This window comes from Protomyctophum bolini, assembly GCF_963924005.1.
Source record: "Protomyctophum bolini genome assembly, chromosome: 9".
Lineage (NCBI taxonomy): Eukaryota > Metazoa > Chordata > Actinopteri > Myctophiformes > Myctophidae > Protomyctophum > Protomyctophum bolini.
In genome coordinates this window covers 38,398,239-38,411,894 of record NC_137870.1, presented here as the reverse complement: position 1 = coordinate 38,411,894, position 13,656 = coordinate 38,398,239, and the positions used below count along the sequence as shown (strand labels likewise).

The 13,656-nt window shown below is 43.9% G+C and overlaps 2 protein-coding genes across 5 annotated transcripts in view; both read left to right on the top strand.

Annotated features, from left to right (window-relative positions):
- Positions 1 to 6,292, top strand: part of LOC308321858 (uncharacterized protein) — a gene marked incomplete at its 3' end in the record, with an annotated part of 48,395 nt that extends 42,103 nt beyond the window's left edge. The window contains exons 2-3 of the mRNA XM_080772950.1: positions 5,767 to 6,205; positions 6,244 to 6,292. Coding sequence (XP_080629076.1) covers positions 5,767 to 6,205; positions 6,244 to 6,292 — 488 coding nt within the window. The remainder of the gene's footprint in view (positions 1 to 5,766; positions 6,206 to 6,243) is intronic.
- The window catches only part of sez6b (seizure related 6 homolog b), a 79,754-nt gene continuing 72,312 nt past the window's right edge, over positions 6,215 to 13,656 (top strand). For all 4 annotated transcript variants that reach the window (XM_080772658.1, XM_080772657.1, XM_080772656.1 and 1 more), the window contains exons 1-2: positions 6,215 to 6,408; positions 8,029 to 8,165. In XM_080772658.1, coding sequence (XP_080628784.1) covers positions 6,318 to 6,408; positions 8,029 to 8,165 — 228 coding nt within the window. In that variant the 5' untranslated portion in view covers positions 6,215 to 6,317. The remainder of the gene's footprint in view (positions 6,409 to 8,028; positions 8,166 to 13,656) is intronic.

The window sequence follows — 13,656 nt, the reverse complement described above, 5'->3', positions numbered from 1 at the left end:
CACACCCACCAGTTCATTAAGGGCGCGTTCGGAAATAGCGCACTGAGCGCACTGTGCAATGCAAACTAATAGGCGAGTGCGCTACCGGTGCGCATTTCCGAATGCACCCTAAGTATGCCTGGTTTTCACTTCGCACCACCCACCTGAACTTAAGCCTCGCCCACAGCTGTGGAATATTAGAAACAAAAAATACACAGGGAAGACATATTTGAATATTATAACCACACCTGGGGGTCTATTAGAGTAATGTTAACTCCATAGACATAGGCAAAACAGAAAGTCACGGCACTCCATCTTTAAAATTGGTAGGGATTAAGTAGTGATTTCACAATCAAATTCATATAAAATGTTATATTCAAATCTAGGATGTTCGTTCGGCAGCTCTATACTCTGCATAATGTGTGAGGATTATCTCCCTGTGCCCTCCATCGTCATCCCGGTTCTCCTTATATCTGGCCAGTTCGTTGCGTCTTTCTTGAGAACATCCACATATTATGTTAATGTCGGACATACTCGTGACCGGTGCCCGTGTGTTAGGTTCCCACAGCACTAACTTGCTGGCTGGCAGCTCTTGGTGTCTTTGGCAGTGTCCTTTGGCAGTGTCTAATTCTCCCGGCTTCTATTTCCTGGCTCACCCTTTGCATTCCATCATACCTATTCTTGTTGGTAACACGTGTACTCTTGCTGATGTTAAGTACTGCACGCAGAACCCTGGTGTAGCACCCAGAGACTTCTGCAGGGTTGGCTTCAGGGTCCAGCATTCACTGCCGTATATGAGAACAGACTTTACCGTATAGAAGAAGCTGAGTTTGGTTTGACGGGGGAGGTTGGAGTTCCATACACTGGCCATGCTATTCAGGGCCCTCCATGCAAGTGCATTCCTCACTTTAAGATCTTGCTCCGTTGAGTTGAGCCATGAGCCCATGGTACTTTAAGTCCTTGACTTCCTTCAGAGCATGAAGTCCCTCTTGTTGTCAGAGAGAGGGGATGTTATACAGTAGGTGAAAACAGGCCGGCATTCAGCCTCATGCAGGTCAACTTTGGCCCACTCTGAATCCACTTTGTTCAGGAGCTCCTGAGCTTGTTCCACGTGGTCAGAGAGCAGGCTGATGTCGTCTGTGTAGTCCAGGTCTGTCAGGACTACTGTGGGTTGTCATCTCAACCTCATTTGGTGTTGGGGTGAGGCCAAGATCCTGCTTGGGGTGAGGCCAAGAAAGGACGCATGTCCTTTCTAATATTATCTTCCTCGCCTGTCACTGTCAACTGAACAAACAAACACTGAAAGAACGCCATAGAAGGAACAGAGTTTTGTGTTAAAGCTCCATTTAGGATAAATGTTTTGGCAATTTGCCATTAGCTGTAGCCTTAAAATGCTGCTTCTTTATTGAAGGTATTGTCAACATAGTGAATTTATGAATGCTGTGAAAGACATTTTGTCTTTGTAAATGTGAAGAAATTCCTAGAATGTCATACTGCATGAAAGTTCACAAAATGCTATGTGACATGATTTGATTTGCATTGAAACCACATTGTACAGCAATTCGAGGATTCTGCACAAAAATCCTGAGACTTATTGCCATTGTCACAGTCAAAAGAAGTTAAAAATACACCACAATACAAAACACATGACAGAATAGGCAATACAACAAAACAATTAATAACGGCGTGTATTAAGTGACTACCAACTTGTTAGTTTTTCAATTTAGTAGTTAGTTCCTTAGTTACATTTCCAACAAAGTAATCCCGTTACTATAATGTGTCCCTGTTCATTCTGTTGGCAAGATTTAAAAATAATAAAGCCCCGAATGTCTGCGGAGTTTATTTCTCCTGCCTTCTGTGTGATTTATCCTTCCAAGCCCACTATACCATGTACTATACATCCTGCATCTACTACATCCTGTAGTTCACTTAAGAAATAAAAGTATTGTTACAAGTAGCTTTTATTTTGAAGAGGAAGTTGTTTTTGGTTGTAGCCAGCTACCATGACAGTGGTGCCGGGTGGTGGAATAATAAAAACAACATGCTTTTAGCCAAAGTTCATAAAAACCGCATGCGTCTATGACTTAAACAATGTAGGCTAAACACTTTGGAATTACGTTAAACATGGTATATCCTCCGTGGCGGCGTCATTAGGTGAGTACTAGTAAATGAATTGTTAAGTTTCATAGTATCATTCATCATCAACAGGCTGTTGTTGATGATGCCCCCCAAAATGAACAGGTTACACAGCCTACAGCCGGGGTGGGTACAGGGTACAGGATTACAGGATTCTCATTATGTTACTGTCACTGCCTGCAAGGATGGCCGCCGTGCCATTTCATCGTAATTCATACGTGGGTCGTCGTGGGTCCACGTGGAGTTGTTATTGTTGTTCATGGGCCACGGTGTGCGGCGTGGAGAGGGCATCAGAGCGCAGCGCAACAGCCTAGTCTGGTATTGTCTTGTCTGTACTCTCTGCACTAGCTCTTTCTGTCCAGTCCTACGTGTATAGGCTGGCGATTGTGGCGACTTATATTCGTTAATAAAGAGAGCTGTAAAGGGGATATTGTCTATGGTCAGTTCATGGTGTGTATCATTCTCGTTTTTAACCGGGCGTGATAATGCGGCGCATTGACGGTAGGCAGTAGGGCTAATACAATGTAACCAACTTGCGCAAGCATAAAAATATGGGTTTTAATTGTCTGGCAACGGAAAATAACGGAATATAATCTAACTTGTTACTTTTCTCAGAAGGTAATCTGTAACGGTAAGGGATTCTTTTTATGGGCAGTAATCCAGTAACCTAACAACGTTACTTTAGAATATAACGATGCCCAACACTGGCTATAATTAAAGACCTCAGATTGGTTGTCAGTTTGACACAGATTTTAAGGTAGTTTCCTTGCTCCTATGTCAGTAAATGATCCTTTGCCCACTTCACTATTAAAAGCAGGACAGTGTTGGTGTCATTAAAAGTGGTAAATTTGGTAGTATGGATTTAATTTACAGAATGAAATCACATTGTACCTGTAGTATATAATTGTTTTGTTCACTAGATAGCACTGTAATGCGCCCCTCAGCAAGATAAACACAGCTGCAGCTGATAAAAAATATTGTAATGTTTGATTTGTACCAATTTACTTACAATACATATTGACTATATTATTGTCTCTGGCTCTCTGGCATACCTACATTAAACAGACTCATTATTAAGTTAATTTGTGAGCAGCTTGTGAGAAGGGTCCTTGAACAATATTTAGTATATAGTATATATACTCTATATACACTCTAATATATTAGTATATATTAGAGTGGATGCATCTCACTGTTAATCATTAATTGTTTTACATATGTTTTTTTATAGTACTTTTTACTATTATATTATATTATTAATTATAATTCTCAATTTTTTAATGTCAAATAAATAAACAAAATACACCCAACAAATAGCGTACTGTTCACAGATTTTAGAGAGAATGTATGGCACTCATATTTCACTGATGCTGGCCTTACGCTAGAGAGAGAGAGAGAGAGAGAGAGAGAACTACTGCACCAGACCATAATTTGAAGCAAGGTCACACATTCAGAGAAAAATCCAAAGTCAGAGTAAAATCACAGCAGTTTTTCACACCCCTGTCAAGACACTCGTTTAGTGTGAATCCTAAAGTCAGAGTTGGAGACGTCTAATACAGTCTTTTTATTGTCCTGTTGTACCTTTTGCTCGTGGCTCAAAAGGCGACATAATCCAACCCACACCAGTCAGCAGGGACGTGCAGAGAGTGTCAGAGAGTCGTTGTGAGCTTGTAGATCTGATATTTTCGGGGTGCAACCCAGCGCTCTTTATCTACTGGAGATGCGGTGTGTACGACATCGATTTCTAAACAAATGAGTTCAACGCAAAATGCTGCGTTCAAGTTCAGGAGACTTTCCATTCTTCTGAATGCTGCCTTCCGCTGCGGTATGGCATGGAAAGGTAGTAGTGGCATTTGCATTTCTCTCACCATAGTAAATGCTGCATTCATGGTCTGGAAAGGGCAGTTGTGTTTTTACAGACTGGTATAAAAGGGCAGGGGCTCAAGCCCCCTTTGAGGTCTATGTGTGCACGTGCCCGCCAGTGACCATGCAGTAGCTGCGACAACAGCACACCAGATGTGACAGTCGTAAAAATGTGTTATCCCTGTCAGATTCTGTTAATGCAGTTCCCCCATCTATATTGCACACATTTTGGACCATGATAAAAAAAAATGGATTGTTGGCTACATGAATAGCCAGAACTGTTAGGAATCTTTAAGGAGTCAGACGTCAGTTGTCTAAAATGTTTGCTAATGTAGGAGCTAGGAGGTAGACCTACTAATCGAACCCGAGATGTATACTGTATTTTTTAAAGCTTTGACTGAGTACCTTTCTCCCCAGGGCGGCATGTCTAGCATGTTTCAGTATGACTGACACGCAGCAAACGCTGAGCACAGATCTGATTTAATCCGAGCTAAGAGAGCCGAGCCTTTACAAGCCTCACCCTGCTCCGTCTGTAGATTAGATATGTACGTTACATTTCTGACATCTCATAGCGCCGGGGGAAAGATACAGTCAGTCAGTCATTCAGTTCTGTTTGGTTTGAGATATACTGCATCGTCGTCTCCCCTTTGTAGATTCTGCAACCAATGTGTCTGGTGTGCCTATGAAAGCGCTGAGCCATTTCTCTGTTTGAGAGGTGCTGGGCTAGGCGGAAAGTGGCGCTGCTACAATAAACCCTGATTGTTTGAAGCAGATTGCTATTAGTTCGGCGGAGAGGGGAGCTATTAGGGCGGAAACGAAGCATTGTTAAAGAAACATAAGACTTCCCTCGGCGGATGACAGCCTTCTGAAGAGGCCCTCAGATTAGATCTTGCAGGTGCAGTTGCAGGGAGGGGAGATGTGTTCTCCATGCTAGGCAAATTATATTGGCTCATCAAATCTGCTCTGGACGGAATATTAAGCCTTATTACTGTATGAGGGGGGAAGGAGGAGGCTGTTGAAGTGTGCAATGTATGAGGAACGTTTAGGTTGTACTGTGCTGGGTTTCCAAAAGAGTCTTTTCAGTCCAGCAATTGGTTCGCAATGCCGGTGCATCACTTCTCAGCACGGAGAGGCATTACAAAAATAAATGTGTGTGATTTGGAGGCTTTTATTGCTTCGCTCTTGAAAGGTTTGGTCTGCACTTGTGAGTGCAGCTGCTCTGCGCCGATCTCCTATCCAGAAGCAAGAGAATCGTTTTGTACTGCCCAACAGCCCAACACATGTTTGCTGTATAGCAATGAAGTGGTTAAAATGGAAACAGTGTCTCTGGATGCTGGTGCATTATTGTGACATGCACATGTGACTTGTTCATCTGGAGATGAACAAGTCACATGTTCAGTTTCAAACTGATCCGTTTATGTGTCATTACACATACAGAAACAGGGATTGAATGACCTAGTACACGCCACTACTCTGGGATGACACAAGTCGCGGACGATGCAAGTTGGGAATGCACGCCACGCCTGGTTATGTAATATCCGTTGTACTTCTTGCAAATCTCTATATTTTGAGTTCTAATGGAGTTCAATTGTAACTGCACTGCAGCACAAACAGTATTATATGCCTGACACAGAACTCCATTATATTGGAATAAAGGGACAGATCCAGAAATCTCCATATATACGGGTACTCTGACACGGGTACAACGGGTATACTGCACACCGTTACCGACTCACTCCGGTGCTCATTACTTCTCCGTTAAGCCTTTTCTTTCTCTCTCTCCCCATGCAGCATCTGCCTCTGAGGGCAGCCCGGGCCTCTCCATGACCCCGGGGAGCCGCGCGGAGAGCAGGGTCAGCCTGCACCCCACCACGCAGGACAGCGGCCGGAGGTTCCCCGTGGTCACCACCGCTCCGCCCCTCAACATCCCCAACCACCATCCTCTGTACAGGAACCCTCCGCCTCACCAGTCGCCCCTCGCCTCGCACGGCGTGCCGCACTACTTCGAAGACAGCGGGGGGTCGCTGGACGCTCGTCCGACCGTGTCCGGCGGTCCCTCCGACGCCTTCTCGTCCCCCCAGCCGTCCCAGGCTCACCTCGGCGGAGACGGGAGGACGTCGGCGAGGAATGACGGACACAGCGAGAGAGGCGAAGCCGCAGACACGCTGACTACTCCCGTCGTGCACACGTTGACCCCCGACCCAGACACCACCGCGGGGCACCCGGAGAGGTCCGCCGATTCCCCCTCCTCTGCCGTTACCACCGTAGTGGAAAGAGACGCAGGAAGGCCTGCAGGCCGACCCTCGCTGGACCATGACGACGCCTCCCTGGCTCATGAAGGCATGTTGTCGGCTACATCCGTGGACGACGAGACGACCACCACCACCACCACCATCACCACTACCACCATCATCACCACCATGCAGAGCCCAGGTAGGACGACACTCTTGACCCATTTAGGCCTGACGTCAAAAAAAAAAAAAAAATCTTCTAAATTCTGACAGTTTTCTGACATGTTTCTGTATTAGTGGTGCTCAATTTTTCAAAAATAGCAGACCTACAAGCTCGCTATGAGCTTGTAGATCTGCTATTTTTCAATAGCTAAATTATAGCATAATATTTAAAACACAAATAGGCGTTCCCTCCCAAAATGGGTTAATTAGGGATCCAGCAGCTGTTAACACAGAAAGCTGTTCACAGAAAGCAATGGAGGAAGTCGCAAACTCTGCCCATGCACGCTTCAGGCACGCACTCAGGCATGTACTGTACCCACCGCAGTAAAAAACATTCACAGCCCAGCGTTTAATGCTTACTACTATCACTGGGTATTATTCTTGTATTCTTGCTAATAAAATAGTAATTCCAAGTAGGCTGAAATGAACAGTTATCGTATATTACAATAAAGCTGCCTGCTACAACTCAGCTTTTTTCCCAGGCGGTTTTCATATCAGAACTCAGCTCTCATTATTATACATGTAAGTCATTGTCATAAAGCATTTTCCTCTTGCAGCGTTGCACATGCACTCAACTAATATCCTCTCTATTTGCATCTCAACAAAACAGCCACAGGGTTGAAATTAATTACAATGAAATAATTGCGCCGCTTCCCCTCAATCAAGAGGTGAAGTAAGGAACCTGAGACCCTCAGACGATGAGTTATTAAAAACTGAGCATCATTATTTAGACCGGCCTGTGTAATTTACGGAGGCTCTTCAAGGACACAACGAGGCCACTGAAGGAAGGACCTTGATTAATTTATCTCGTCCATGAGGAGTTGACATTTTGTGTCATTGATAATGCCATTCGATGCGTCAGCAAGCCAGACAAAACATCTCCTGGGGACATATAGGAACTCACACAGACACACAGAGATGGAGGGTGAATGACAGCATTGGGGTGCAGTAATGATGTTGAAGTGGACACTCCCTGAGGGGAGGTGTCAAGGGGACAGAGAGGGCATTCTTTATGAGGAAGCGGTCTGGCGAAAGTTTACTTAGTTTACACCAAGCAGGCGGGGTGTGCGGGAGGGGGGGGGGTGGTAGGGAGAAAGGAGGCGGGGCAGATTGACCTCAAAGCAACCGCAGGCACAGAGTAGTCTGTCCCCATCTGTCCCCCACAGAGCCTAGTCTGTCCCCATCTGTCCCCCACAGAGCCTATACAGCCCAGACGGTAGCTGGAAAACCTTGAAACACAATTATTTTGTGTGAGAATGTACATATATGTGTATAAATGTGTGTGTGTGTGTGTGTGGGCGGGGGGCGTGCATGTCTTTGCATGCACACATACATAAATATGTATGCGCATGCAGCCGATTCACGCATGTACAAAGACACACGTACGTGCATGTGCATGCTTATTGTGTTGAGCGTGTGTCTGTGCATAGTGCATATTAATTAAGGCACAAACACAGATTGGCAGGGTTCTTTCTTTTTTTTACGAGTGTTAGCAAAGCTCTATTTGACAATACAGAATGGAGGGACTTGACACAGTGCCATTCATTGTGTTTTACAAATCTTGCCATAATTGTTTTTCCCATGTGTTTAACTCTGCCAGTTCCCTGCCAATTCAACCTGACTGGTCCAGAGGGCTACATAGAATCCCCCCCACAGGCTACCTCCTCTGGTTTCTACTCTACACTGGACTGCACATACACTATCACTGCCTACATGGGCTACGGAGTGGAGATCCAGGTAAGAAACCGTCTGTCTCTCTCACTGAGTTAACAGTCCGCCCTCGCTACAATCTCTTTCCTGGCTTTATTTTCTTTTTTTTTGCTGTTTTGCTTGCAAAAAAAGGCGATATTTTAGGCATTTAGGTGAAGTCAAGTACAGGTGGAGGGGCCGTGGTGATGGAAGGGCAGCTAGAGTACCCGCAGTGCACTGGTCAGATGGGTTTTAAGAGGCTGAACATATTGTCAGTGGGTGTGCTAGCAGGTGGATTAGGTATGGTCAGTCAAAAGGCATTTCCAGAGCAGAGCAATATCGTCTTGGTATTTTCCACAGTGTCACGGACACTATAAACTTCTCCCAAAAGCAAACTGCGGGAGGTGCATTTGTCACGACAAATCTATGGCAGCTTAAGCAGACCACCAAGAAGCAGATTAAGTCGAATGTGACCCAGTGCAGCAAATAGATGGTCATCCCCCGGCTGCACACTTTAGAGGAGAACAACATCAAACAAAAAGATGGATAAGTGTGCTGTACAGTAATCAGTAAGGGTGTTCATGTGGTTAACTATGTCTAAAGGTGCATAGCATGTTACAGTGTGGTGGACGTAGATAAGTGAGGGAGTTATGAACGGACAATCATAATGGAACACAACAATTGTTCCCCTCCTCTATTGTTGCATCAGAATGCCAGTGTAATCTCTCCACATACAAAAGGGAGATTTTTCTCTCAGTGCAGTGTTCTCTCGTTCCACCACCACCAGGTCTGGCTAGAGATTACACAAGAAGAAAAATAATCATCTTTTGTTACATTTATTAGGCTACTATTCCTGTTCTAAAACAATAGGGAGAGTAGCTGTTCATGTTTAAAAGTTTCAGAAATATAGGAGGCAGCTGGGAAATGTAATAATATAGACTTAAGGAACATGGAAGAATTATTGTTCATAATTATTCATGCTCATTATTTTTATAACATTTGTGGAGTGCCCATTCAAATCTGTGTACTTCACACAATTGTAAACAATATGTAGTAGGTTAATGATGTACACAGTTATCGGCAATACATTTTCAAATGCATCCTTTTCAGTATTGCCCATATTGCTTCCAAGATAAGCCGACGCTTTCTGATATGAACATTAAGGCTAGCACTTTCAATATCACATGACACTGATTATCCCCTGTATCGCTTTTTTCACCCTCATGCCATCAGGACAAAGATACATGGAAAAAGTCTGTTTTAGTAGGAGTTTTGTCCCTTCAGCCATCGTGGCATTAAACAAACTGCCCTGTGATAGGATGGTTCTGTATACAGTGGGGACCTCATGTTTTTGTATTGTCTTGGTATTCTGTACTAGTTGTTTTGTTGTGGGTGTTGAACAGACCTGTGAAGACGAATATCCTTTATATAGAGTATTAATAAAATAATAAATAAAGATTATTATTAATCAGGCATGTCAAAAGCCTCCTGTGGGACCATTAAAAACAAAATGTATTTTGTCCATCATGAAACACATTAGTGGTTATGGACATGCTATTTAGGCATTTAAATGGATTTGCATCCGCGCAGGGCAATGTGTTGATGGTTAAATCAATAGCGTGATCCTGGCCTGTGCTTGCTTGGTCTGTAATGCACGTTAAAGGTGTGATTTATTGTTCTCCAAACTTGCTTTTGGACGGAATTCCTCCTGCCCGTGTGTGTCGAAATCACAGCACTGTTTAGATTGTTGAAAACAGCGTGACTTCAGTTTGCTTACAGGTCGATGTTTACAAATTAGCATTTTGATGGTAGACAGATTGGATTAGGTTTTGTCGCGCCCTGTTTCCTCTGAATCATGAGTACCGGTATACTGTATTTTCCTCAAAATAATTTAAGCTGAAATATCTTGCAGATAAACCTCATGTCAACAACACATAAAATAAGCTTTTATCCCAACTTATTTCAGGAAGCCAGCTTACTGTTTTCTTCAAGTTATGTTGAAAAAGATAAATAGATTTTGGATTAAAAGGTCTATGAGAAAGTTTGCATTGTATTTATATGATCATCTGTGCCCACATCTCAGCCATCTTAAGTCAACGCTCTTATAAACATCTTTAGGCTTGAAAGGATGAAAACTGAACGCAGATGCCTCTTCTTGTATGGCGGCTGTTGAATTCTAAAGGGGCTGTTCATGTCTTAAGATGCAGCCTCTTCAGTCGCTTGTATGAGATTGGTTGGGAGGCTCTGATTATATAGTACTCATGCTCCTTGTGGCAGTGTGAACACCAAGAGGCTGTGGCGATCACCAGGTCCCCAATGTCACACGATCGCGTCCGTGGTTGAAACACAAGACGATGAGAAGTTTCTTCTGATGATTATAGCCTCTCTACCCCACTCATATATGGAGTGTGGTTGCAAGGCGTCTGACCTTTTGAGAGGAGGCTGACGCGGTGATTTAAGCTGTGCCTTTGCCTTCTACCTGCAAACGCCTCCCCTACCGTCCACATGATTAACTCCCAGAGCTTTGCTTCCTGCTGCTCATAAAATATACAATGGCCATTACCCGGCTGACCTTCCAGATGCCGGGGCTAATAAATTTAGGGTAAAAAAATGAATATGTGGTGCAAATCATCTTCAATGATGCGTCCCAGCTGCCTCCTGTCTCCTCCACAGCAGAGAAGCGGAGACTGGACTAGAGGGGAAGATAGGGGGGGAGAAGGGGGGGGGGGAGATAAGCCTGGACTAGAAAGGACAGGAAAGGAGAGAAGACTGTATTGAGAGGAGAGGAAAGGAGAAACTAAACCTGTGTTGTGCAGTATACCTGCGTCTAAATAGATCCAGTTGTCTCGTCTCTCTCTCTCTCCATCCCTCCTGGCCTCGTCTCCCCCTTTGCGTTCATTATTCAAAGTGACGGCGATGTATGGCCGCGGCCGCGTTTGCAGACGTTAATTAATTGCTTATGGATTATCTGTCTTCGGCCTTTGTTTTGTTTACGGAGCTCCTTAAGCATCCCCCCCCCCCCCCCCCCCCCCCCGACGAAAACGTCCTCTCAGCTTCTCTTAACTAAATTAAAGGAGATCAGCGTCCCCAGATGGACGGGCTAAACAAATGTGGAATTGGGCTAATGTTGGACACGCATCAAAGATGTTTGATGGAGCTGGAGGGTCAATTGGTGCTGTTACGCTTAAACAGCGCAGGATTCTAATTTGTCTTATCTAGAAATAACATTCATTAATCTACTTCAAAGGTCTTTGTCGGCCTCAGTGGAATCTTTGCTCCCCCCCCCCCCCCCCTGTCAGGTGATAAGAAGCAGCCTGCGCATTGCATTGAAGGAAGCATGGGCTCTCCCCAGGTTGGCAGAGGGTGGAGTAGCGCCCAAGATTTCACCTTGGGCAATTAGGCACCGGGTGAAAAAATGTTTATCAAATAGCTCTGGTAGGGAAACTGAAGCAGCCTCTTCCTTATGCCTTATTGAAATTCACAGTTGATACTGTACTGTACTACTAGTGTACATATAGGACTTGCAGAATGCATGATGTGAATGTGAGGACGGTTGGGAGTAGGCCTTCAGTATACTGTATCATATGTGAAAATGCCTCTGGCAGAAGAGGAGAGAGAGATAGAGAGAGTATTGTCCTGAGGTGAGCCTTATTCAATCACCTCTCCCTCGCCTGGCCACGCTTAGGAGAAATGAGAAGGAGCTCACGGTCACAACCCTTATCTCACGACATAATAAGAGCTTGTGGCAACATGGAGTCTGCATAGCATCAGCTTCCTGTTCGCACTACTCCAATGGCCTTTTTGTACTACAGGGCTGTGCCGTGCTGTGCCATGACAATCGTGGGTATTACGAATCCGTTTTCCACAATAAATGTATCAGCCCACTTGATCAGCAAGCTGATTCCAGCTGTGAAAGATTTCAACCTTTCGCAGCTTGACTTGCCATCTATTGCTGACCCGTTCCAGTGGGACTGCACAGGCGGGATTTAAATTCTTCTCGCCCATGATTGGACCAGCAGCTGTCACAGAAAAGTATTACAGCTTAAGACATTGTACTCCCAACGTAATCGATAACAAACATCTTTTTTGGTCTGGTCATGTGATCCAAACGTGTGACGTATCACAGAGTGTCAGTGGAAAACCTTGTATATGTTTTGAAAGTTATCAAAGTCGGCCGATAAAACAAATAAAACATAACTTGCGAAAGTCGGGTTCGGCAGGGAAAGAGGTCTTTATCAATAAACTTAAAAATAAAGTTGTGTTTGGGAGTTCGCCAAGATCCACAATTTCCAAATCCAAAAAAAATAACCTTTCCACCAAATAATGAATGAATGAACAGAAATCAAACATAAAGAACATAACAAAAACACAGACACAAAGGTATAAACAGAGAAACAGCTTGACATAACTACAACATTACAGCATTTCTCAAGTTGAGTGCAAGGCGAGGCAGGAAAAGAGCAGGAGACTCACAATACATCATGACCTTATTTGTCACAGGCCCGACCTGCATCCAGCCCTCGCTTTGCACCCAGTGGAGACAAGCTAGTGTGTTTCTGTGTACCAAATTTGAAATGATTTGAGTGGCGGAGCACGGAATGTGATGTATCTATGATGATCTATGGCGATAAGAGCGCCCCTCACTTCAGCGAGGGGCTTCGAGTGTGTTATTTTTGTTGCCAGTGTTTTGTACTATCTAGTAGCTAGCATAACTAAATAGCAGACCTGAAAATTCATATTTCACTTCGGATGCTGTATTCTGGATGGTAAAAAATATATTTCCCTCCATAGATTTTTCTTCTGCATAATCTGAAACATTTCTTTATATATTATATACCGTACATACAGTAGCCTGTATTTATTTATGAATGTTTCTTTTTCCTCCCATCTAAAATATGTTGCTGTTTCTACTGATTTCAGGTATTTTCTTTCACGTAGTAGTAATAGTAGTTGCATGTAATGGGTGAATTTGTCTCCATGTAAAATGCAGTGTCAGATGTTGACCTTTTTGTATGAAGATGAATATGTGTTAACTGTTAAGACTGTGAGAGTATCCCTAATGAACACTTGTTGTTCAGGCAGAGGTCCCTGCAGTGAGTGGTGGTGGTCATGGCAACAGCCTATTGATTATAAGCAGTTTCATAGTGACAGCCCGGTCACTGATGGAGTTCTGCCGGGAATCGCTGCTGGTTATAAGTACAGTATGTATACTGTAGGTCGCAATGGTTGTTAAAGTTGCATCTGGGGATTGCCAGGGAGTTGAGTGGGTTCCAGCTAAATTAGTTTCATAATGTGGCTATTTGAAAATAGCGAATGTGCGAACCAAAAAAAGTTGGTGGTTGATGCAGCCTGGTGTGAGCTTGCAGAACTATTTTCAAAAACATCATAAAAATAAATCATGATAATAATAATACTAATCTGAATGATTTTGAAAAAATGCTAACAGAAATATTTTCTTTCGGGGATCTCTGGCACAAAATATTTTCAGATGGACAAATGTGGCCAAATACATGTTAATTTGGGGGTCCTTGACATAAAC